Source organism: Mytilus californianus, unplaced genomic scaffold (assembly GCF_021869535.1).
Source record: "Mytilus californianus isolate M0D057914Y unplaced genomic scaffold, xbMytCali1.0.p SCAF_2, whole genome shotgun sequence".
Lineage (NCBI taxonomy): Eukaryota > Metazoa > Mollusca > Bivalvia > Mytilida > Mytilidae > Mytilus > Mytilus californianus.
In genome coordinates this window covers 68,671,551-68,681,462 of record NW_026262668.1, presented here as the reverse complement: position 1 = coordinate 68,681,462, position 9,912 = coordinate 68,671,551, and the positions used below count along the sequence as shown (strand labels likewise).

General features: G+C 32.3%; 1 protein-coding gene across 3 annotated transcripts; it reads left to right on the top strand.

Annotated features, from left to right (window-relative positions):
* The first annotated feature begins 36 nt into the window (after positions 1 to 36).
* Positions 37 to 9,444, top strand: LOC127728033 (uncharacterized). 3 transcript variants are annotated; one of them, XM_052235192.1, is made up of 6 exons: positions 37 to 769; positions 1,543 to 5,018; positions 5,750 to 5,858; positions 6,241 to 6,306; positions 7,213 to 7,372; positions 7,748 to 9,444. In XM_052235192.1, exons 2-6 carry the CDS (start codon positions 1,556 to 1,558, stop codon positions 7,958 to 7,960), a joined length of 4,011 nt encoding a protein of 1,336 aa, XP_052091152.1. In that variant the 5' UTR covers positions 37 to 769; positions 1,543 to 1,555; the 3' UTR covers positions 7,961 to 9,444. The 3 variants fall into 3 exon arrangements, with proteins under 3 accessions (XP_052091152.1, XP_052091151.1, XP_052091153.1); XM_052235191.1 differs by lacking the exon at positions 37 to 769 and having other exon boundaries at positions 785 to 5,018; XM_052235193.1 differs by lacking the exons at positions 37 to 769; positions 7,748 to 9,444 and having other exon boundaries at positions 785 to 5,018; positions 7,213 to 7,739.
* Positions 9,445 to 9,912: the final 468 nt, after the last annotated feature.

Sequence of the window (9,912 nt, the reverse complement as noted above, 5' to 3'; positions counted from 1 at the left end):
GTTATTTCCCTTTGAACAGAAATTGTTATTTGACATCTTCCATTTAAAAGTGCACCAGTGTCTGTCAAATATCTAAATGGGCTGTAATCAACTAATTACAATTCCAAAATCCTTCCCGGAATGTTGGGGGATTTGTTTGTGAAATATTTAACAATAAAAAATAACTTTATAAAGAATATAAGTTATTATTTGCCATTTATTAGATAAAACTATGTTGCATTCGCAACAAATTTGACGGACTTGCGCTACCGTAATTTATGAGGTCGTATTTGAGGTCTATAACTGTCTGTAACCTATTGGAATTACGACTATTCACGGTTATAGTATATTTCTTCACAAGTCAACCAAACAATAACGGTGCTTTTTAATCACTGGATGATCATAAATATGTCATTTTTTTTAATTTGAAAATCGATCATTTCAAAACAACCGTTCTGTCAGCAATTTTGACGTTAGCAATCTTTCTCAAACACACGTGAACAGTTGGTTATTTATAAATAACTATTCCTGCTGATTCATGTTATAAAAATAAACGACCACAAAGACTAAATATGCATCAGTTGAACCACATATTTTTGTTGACAGTATATTTATCAACGTAAATAATTTTGCGATCGTCTTTTCTGTCAAAGTTATGGACTGACGTTAGCAATGTTCAACTTTGACTTTCGGTGTCATTCAGTGCGATAATAAATCTTTTGCCGCTTGGAGCGCTTCTAGATTACGTCACACAACGAAAAGCATGGCCGGTGACTGCCAACATCAACAGGTAAACAGCAATCTTTTTATTTTTTCATCCGTCTGTCAATATTTTTTGATGTTAGCAAATAATGACGATTGAAACATGTTATTAAAAATGTCATTTCTAACAGTTCCTGTAACCGATAATTTTACATACACCATCCTGTACCTATTTTAAAGAAATAAACACCAGGAAACGCGCAAAAATCGACTCGAAAGCACATGGATAATAATTTGTGATTGCGATCGTCAAATTTTGACAGATGTTTATTTTCCGATTGTCAAATTTTGACAGATTTTTTTTTTGCGATCATCACATTTTGACGGACATTACTCATTCATTCGTCAGAATTTGACAGAAATTCTTTTGCTATCGTTATAATATGACAGACGGTCATTTTTTCTAACAGACTTAAAGAAATAAATGGTCAAAACGATATTCACTTTTGACAAATTTGATGGTACTTCAAACAATCTGAAAGTAAATGGAATGTGCGTAATTATAATAATGTAAATACCCTGCATTGGACAGTTGGATACCATGAATCGACGAAACTTGTGGAGGGGAACCAGAATTAAATATGATAAAAAATACATCAAGCCTTCAAGGCAATTTGGAATACTTAATTAAAATGTTGGGTTCCAAAATGCCTAAAATAAATAAAGTTGTAGGGTTGATTGATTGATGAGATGAAACACCACGTTCTACACATATATAAAAATAAGATGTGGTATGATTGCCAATGAGACAACTCTAGACTGGTCAGAGACCAACATTCTACACCTGCATATATTTTTTAGGTAGTTCTTTGACATGGGGGATCAAGTTAAAAGTAAATCTGCTCAATATAGGAAAAAACTTAAAGAAGAAAATCCTCTAAAATATTCAGAATATCTGGGAAAACAACGTGAAAGAGCCAAAAAGAATAGAGAAAATCTAAAAAAAGAATTGAAGAAAAAAAAACCATCTGATGAAGCAAAAAAACAAAAACATCGACAATTAGAACAACAAAGGCAAAGGCAAACTCAGTACATAGAAAGAAAGAAATCAGAGAATGTAAACTGGAAACCAAAGAAAAAAGAGAAAGTCACTGATACGCAAACCAGGAATGCAATAAAAAGTCGTCAGCAATACAATAGAGATAAAAAAAGATTAGAAAGGAGTAATATGTCATACCAGAAAATTATGTGGATCCGAAAAAAAGACAGAGAAAAGAAAGCTGCAAAAAGAAAACAGAAAAGGGAAGACGCTGATTCAAAGATCAATAAAAAAGGCAAACTCATGCAAGATCAGCATGGAAATGCATTCAGTTCAAAACAAACTGAATGGAATGTAACAACAAAGATAAGGACTGCATTGCCTAATACACCTGTAAAATTTGCCAAAATTGTCAAGAATTTAGTGGAAAACGCCACACCAATGAAGAGAAGATCTATGGAAAAAATAGGTATCAAATCTGGTAAAATTAGATTAAATGGCATACCTACAGACATCAAGGCATCTTCAGAAGGCAAAAGTGCCCTCAAAACAATTGCAAAGTCCCTTGTTCATGAAAGCAAAAGATTTTTGAGTAAACAATTGGCACTTAATAGGAGAACAATCACCAGAGTTATTTCAAAGATGGGGAAACAGAAAGGTACCACAGTGGGTAAAGAGGGTATACAGAACTTTTACAAAAGAGAAGATATCGCAAGGATACTACCACAAAAAAGATTTGCTACCAAAGATGGCCCTGGGTATGGTATGCAAATTTCCGTGAAAGCAGCTCATTCAAAATACTTGGCAGAAAATCATGCAAAGCCTGTAAGTCTTGGAAAATTTGCAGCTCTACGGCCTAAAAATGTACGTAAACTTGCAGCCAGTCACAGGGAGTATTGTGCCTGTGTTTACTGTGTCAACATTAGATACAAACTGTTGGTATTGAGCAGGACAGTGAAAGATTCCAGCAAAAAGAAAACGTGTGAAAAGGATATTTTGGATATACTGTTGTGCAACAAATCAGACAACGAACACTTTCATAAGTGCCAGTGTATTAATGGTGAATGTTCAATATGTAATAACTACAATAGGAAACTCCAGCTGTTTTACAACGAAATCCCTGAAAATAAAGTAATGAAGTGGAGTAGATGGGAAAAATCAACAGACATCGTAACCAAAAAAGTAAAGAGAATTATAGTAACTAAGTCTGGAAATAAGGGTACATTATTGAAAGAAATGGTAGAAGAAGACATCATGAAGCCAGCACAAGGAACAACCTTTATCAAACACCTGCATAATGCGCAATGGCAAAATAAACAATTCAGCACATTAAAAAATACTTTGCCACCGAACTGGACACTACAAATAATGGACTTTGCGAAAAATAGAGGAGTAATTTATCAGAACGAGATTAAATCAGCCTTTTTCTCCCCAGAGCAAATAACAATGCATCCCATAGTAACTTACTATCAAAGTGAAGTTGGATTGGTGAGAGACTCAGCAATTATAATTTCTGAAGATTGTATACACGATTATCATGCAGTTAGGCACTTCACTGCTATTGTAGATAGACACATTGAGGGTAAAACTGGGAATGTCCCAACTCGAAAAGTAATCTTCTCTGATGGCTGCAGTAGTCAATATAAGTCTAAAGGCCCGTTTGCAGATTTATCTTTGGAAAACTCTGTTGAAATCAACAGAAATTTCTTTGGTTCAGAACATGGGAAGTCAGATTCAGATGCTGAAACAGGAGTTGTTAATAGAGCTGTTGATAGAGCGATTATAGGGAACCAGGTGATCATTAACAACAGTAAAGATATGTTCAATTACTGCAAAACTAACCTTGAATTGAACGAGAATCTGGGAAAAAGAAGTTTCTTTTTTGTAAAGAATGGAGACATAAACAGAAATAGACCAGAAACAGAGGTGAAACCTGTACCTAATACTCGAAAGATTCACCAAGTATTAAACATTAAAGATGAGCGATATACTTTACAGAGTAGAACCCTATCATGTTTTTGTCAGTATTGCAGACAAAAAGACTACCAAAATTGTCTTAACAGGGAATACGTGTCAGAATTTACTTTACAAACTTTAACATGTTTGAAAAAAAATGAAGAAAAAAATATAGCAAAACCCAAACCTCTCAGTGCTTCATCAGATAATTTAGAAAAAAAGAAAAAGGTGCCACAGAAAATGAAAAATGAAATGAAAGATAATAAAACAACAAAACAACCACTGAAAAAGCCAACTGGAAACATGAAGAAGAAAGATGGAGTCCAAAAGAAAGATATCCTTCAGAAGAAACAAAATCCCTTGAAAACAAACAACTCTGATATAAAAACACAATGTGACAACACTGAAATTAAAACCACTGGAAAAGTTCAAAATAATGTGAGGGAACATATATCAGATAGGGATGCTTTATTCATACAATTGCAATACAAATTGATAAATTGTTCATCCTTTGATGAATTCCAAGCTGAATGCCTAAATTCACTAACACTCATAGAGGGCTTTGAAGTAAATGTCAATCACCATATTTCAATTCTGAACCTCCGATGTGGAATAGATAAGGCAGCATTGCAACTTTTGGGAGAAGAATTTTTAGCAGTAAATATGTACCCAATAGAAGTTTATGGTGATGGAAATTGCTTACCCCGATGTGGTGCAGTATTTACTGGCTTGCACCATATTGAATTGCGGGTAAGAATAGCAATAGAAGGCATTGCCTTTGAGCATTTATACATGGATAACAAATTTCTAAACAAGGGTTCCAGGCACATATCTGGCAAAAACCATACATCTTTGTATGCTCAGTACTCTGATGAATTTGATCCATCTGCAGTCTTAACACCAGCTGTTGAAAGAAGGGTATATCGCAAAGAACTCATGGAAATAATAAAACCAGGCAGGTACATGGGGATTTGGCAGATGTTTTGTTTGGCATCTGTTTTAAAATCAAAAGTCAGATCAGTGTATCCCCTTTATGGCAGTGGAATGGTTCGAGAAGATCTGAACCGCATCATTTTCCCAAGAGATATTGGGGTTAGTCTTGAGAATGAAATCTGTATTATGTGGTCTCACATACATGGCTGCAATATTGATAGAAACTTGTGGAGACCAAATCATTTTGTGGTAATACTACCAATGGACAACTCAACTCAGGAAATTGATGTTGTGATGGACTCGGAGTCAGAATCTGAAGAAAACTGGAATGTTGGAGTGTCTGAAATCCTGGACCATCTGGAGGATATTGAAGGCAAACCATTGCTTGATATTAGCCTTGAATTCTCAGGTTTGATATCTTTATATATATAGTTAACTAGGAAGAAAAACAGATCTAGGGTTCATTTTGTAAACCTCAATGAGACAGCAACCCAACAACAAAACCAATACCAAATGGGGCCTTTTATAGCTGACTACTGTGGATTCATTATTATTCATGGGATACCAAATTTTAAGGGTATAGGTAAAAAACAAATTTAAATGTTCACCGAATCACAAACTTTCTATAAGCTTGTATGCAGACTTTTGCTAAACCACGAAATAAAATATCCACGAAAATACAAATTTTCTTTAAATACACGAAAATTGGTATCCACGAAAATAAATGAATCCACAGTAACTGAGTATACGGTATGGGGTTTTATTATTGTTGAAGGCTGTACGGTGACCTATAATTACTAATATTCACTTATTTGAACTCTGGTGGATAGTTGTCTCATTGGCAGTCATACCCCATATCTCTATATTTCTCATATTTTTATACAGATGATACAAATGTATGTCAACATGAGAAAGTGTTGTAATAGAACAAATTTACAAGAACAGGTACACAAAAGACACACAACGACAAACATTAAACAGTAAACACTAAAAAACATTGAACATTCCTGTCTAAAAATTCATCAGGTAAACCCATGATCAGATGTTAGGAAAATCAACATATATATTTCAAAATGACCTAATGAATTGCTCAATAAGTACATGGCAAGTCTTGTTCAACATTGTTCTTCAATCTTTCAGCACTGGACACGTTTCTCCAAACTGCAGACAAAAGAGAAGAAGAGCAGGTCATACTAGACGAACTTATAGTGGATAAAGCACCATCCACTCCATGCAGCAGAGCAGGAAGGTAGCTTAAATATGCTTTTTCCGCTATGTTTGAAATTTATGCTTCATTTTATTGGATAAAAGAGATTTTGAAATACAAATGATCATTTAATTGAAATCTTCTCGGAGAATAACAGATTTTTTTTTTAAATTTTGCCATGAATGATAAAACTGGAACCCATTTTCAAATATACACTTCTGTATGTATACCACCTTATATGCATGCAAATTACATTCATCAAGGCTCAAGTATGACAGAAATTTTGATTACTGTTCAAAGTAACTGTTACGGCAGTGATGTTTATTAATCATAATTTTATATTCATTGTACTGATTAGAATTGTATTGCCCAGTGTAAAACATCTGGCATACTCAAGTTAATAATTTTTGTTTCATGTTTACAGGCATCATGAAAACACAGAAGAGTCAAACATTGTTACAGAAAACAATGTTCAAGATGTTCCAACAAGGTATGTATAAGTGATATTCTCAACATTGGTATACATACATGTATATGTGATAAACAAGTAAAAATTAAAAAATCAAATCTTTTAATGAAAAATGAAATAGCATTTATTTCAGACACTTGCTTAATCAGGATGTAATCCAACACTTTCAACTTGTTCTCAATGTTTTTAACAGACATTTTAATAATGGTACAAACTTGGCTGTCAAGTTTGGAGATAGTATTATTCCAGCAGTAGTAAGTTGAGTTCATGAACAATTTTCTTGTTATTTCTGTTTTGTTTTATTCACAGTACACCATGAGATGATTATTCTCGAAAATATACTGGTACACAGTGTATAATTGAACACTGTGTCACCTCAAAAAATCCTATCAATACATTCATTATCAGGGAACTGTTCCTTTACTTTCAGTGCTTTTCTTATGTTCATAGGGAGTGTGTTATGTGAACCATTACATTAGCTCTAGATATGTCCCTTCATTTACTGTTTTGGGGTTTTACACAATTTTGGTATTGTCAGACAATAATCATCTCTCGTGTTCAATATACTGTGCTATGTTGCAAGCATAAACTTTCAGTTTGAAGAACACAACCTTTATGTTTCTAGTTCATGTTTAAAAAAAAGCAGATTAATTCAAATAATTAGTTATGCAAGTACAAATGTAGTAGGAGAATTATATAAATATCATATAGTCTGAAGTTAAAAAATAAAAAAATAAAATGAATCTCTCTTAACAAGTTTAACTGGAGTATACAGAAATTTCAGTATATAAATTATAAAGAAAGCTTGTATATTCACACCATTTTATTTTCACTACTGAATATATATATATACACACAACTGGCTGTCATTTCTAAGTAGTCTTTCCAATATTTTCTGTTCATTTATTTCAAATTTTGTTCTTAAAGATTTCTGAATGGCCATGGATACATTATTACAAATACTATAAAGAAGGAAAATGGATGGATGGACAGACACTGTATACTGTTGCTGCCACGGATGTTCTCAGAACTGTGGACCCGCCTGATATTAAAATGGAAGGCCGTCACCTGTTCTACATATTCAGTGGTAGGTACTTGACTGATAGTCATTGACAAGGCTTCTAACTTTTGACAAGCACATAAATATGTTGAGGGGATAAACTAGTTTTGTCTATATGTTCACAAAATCATTGATTAATCAGTAGAGTAGCACATTACTATACATGTTAATTTAACCAATGTTGTACATGTAGCAACCATAGTTCTAATGCTAGCTTTATCTATTGCAGATAAGGTGTTACAGTAAATTGCATAAATTGCTTCCATGTTGTTACTGTGCCTGTTTAGATAATTATAAAACAAGTGACAAATTATATATTGTGTATTATCAATGATATTAATTTATATAAATATAGTGTTATAAATGCAAATTATTTTAGTCAATACATTTTTTTCTTTTAAGGTGATGTTTTCAAGAATGGGCCTCAGAAGATCTTGGACTAACTACAGGAACTATGAAGAAAACAAATTTCTGTCAATGATTTTTGTTATAATGATATTATTAAATTGGATTCAATGCAAACTGTGTAGATCTTGTTCTGAAAAAAAAATTAGAATATATGTATTATTGGCTAAAAACTTGCGACTGCTTGATATTTATTTTAGTTACCAGTGATTGTGAGGAAGATTTGACCGAAACATTTAACAAGCTTTTTCAGACCAGGTGCTCTTTTCCCAAAAAGTCTTACGACTAAAATTGATTGCAAGTTATACTGAAATGTTCACGACTTACGAGTACTTTTTCTCGTAAGATTTTTTGTGAAATGAGTTGCAGAAACTTCTTTATTAATACTAGCAAATTAAGTTATTTTATTCAATGATATAAAACAAAAACAAAAACCGAAATAGATACATGGATAAGCAATGAAATATAGCATAAGTATAATAAATATAATGGCCAATCATCTATGGACATCATCACTAATTGGTTGTCTGCTATGGGATGCCTGTGTCCAGAATGACATCAAACTTTCTCCAATTTTTGTAGATATATGTTCCTAAAAATGACCTTCATGAGAAAAAAGGGGAGTGTCTTGCAAGAAGCAGACCCTGCTTAACCTTCCAGAGCACCTGAGGCCATCCCGTTTTTACAGGGTCTTTGTCTTTAGTTCTTTAGTGTTGAGTGTCAATTGGTTGTTGTTGTATATGTTTATTGTCCCTGAGATTGTCTTTGTCCTTTGTTTTTCCTTCTTTTTTGATTGATTGATTGCTGATTGCTTTACTCCCCATCAGCACAACCTTCTTTTTGACCCTTTGGCTGTGTACCCTTCCTTAATTGGTTTCATTTTACTTATTATACCATTAAATACTTGTTTGATCTTAACAGGAGGTGTCTGTTTCTGTCAAAACTTCATGTTGGCAAATCGATAGCATGATTTTATTAGAATTGTTGGTACATGTATCAAATAGCTTTCTGTCAAATTTTATGCTTGCAAATAGCATAAATTTGTAAAACTTTTATGTTAGCAAAGGGCATTCCCTCAAATATTTATGTTAGCAAATATCAATATGTCCACATTTTATGTTAGTGAATATTGTTCTGTCAAAACTTTATGTTAGCAAAAAATATTCCGTCAGAATTTTATGTTAGCAACTAATAGTCTGTCAAATGCTGACATTAGCACTACATTTGTCAGTCAAAAAATGACATTAGCAAAATACAAAAATCTATTTTTTTCTCTTGTAATAAAATCTCTATGTATGATGCATTGTTATATAGCTTATCTATAGAAGTAAAAAACAACTAAACTCAACTTTAAGCAAAACTATCAGAGTTTTATGGCATAAATATTTATTTATATTTGTTGCTAATGTCATAAATTCCGTCAAAATGTCTGTCAAAAATGACATTAGGAACAATTTTTTTTAAATTGTTTAATAAAAGATTATTATAAGGGGAATAAACTTTCTTTTTGCATATTTTGATTGTGTACCTTATTTTCTACTAATTTGCCAAAAAAGCTAGTAGAAAAGAGTTAACAAAAAAAAATATTTTCAAGGTAGTTGTTGGTGCACTTTTAAATGGAAGATGTCACTTGCAAGTATCATTTTCATTAGATAATAAGCTATTTTTATTAAAGGATATTTTTCATTACATTACATTGTGTAGATAATATTGTTGACATTGATAGATAAGTTGCAGATCTATATTAGTTTGTGACAAATGAATGAAAAAATGTTGGGAACTATTAATTATATATATAAAGTTTGATTACACTAAGTGTTTTTAAATTTTCACCTGTAATCAGATAACAGAGCATCTGGTAGATATCTAATCATACAATTATAATTGGAGTGACAGATTTATATTAAAATGTTCTGTTTCCTAAATGTTTTGATGATGATATGATCTGCAGGACAGTATAAATAAAGTTTGAAATTTATTGTTCATTATTAGACATTTTGAAGATAATTACAGATAAGTGCTATAGATTTTTAATAGATATTGTATTAATGATAAATGACATTTTGGATTCTTTTTTCTTCTTTTCTTTAGTAAATTGTTTGAAGAATTTTGTGGTAGGTTTAATTTGTTTGTTATTCTGTATAAACTTATTTTCTGAATGC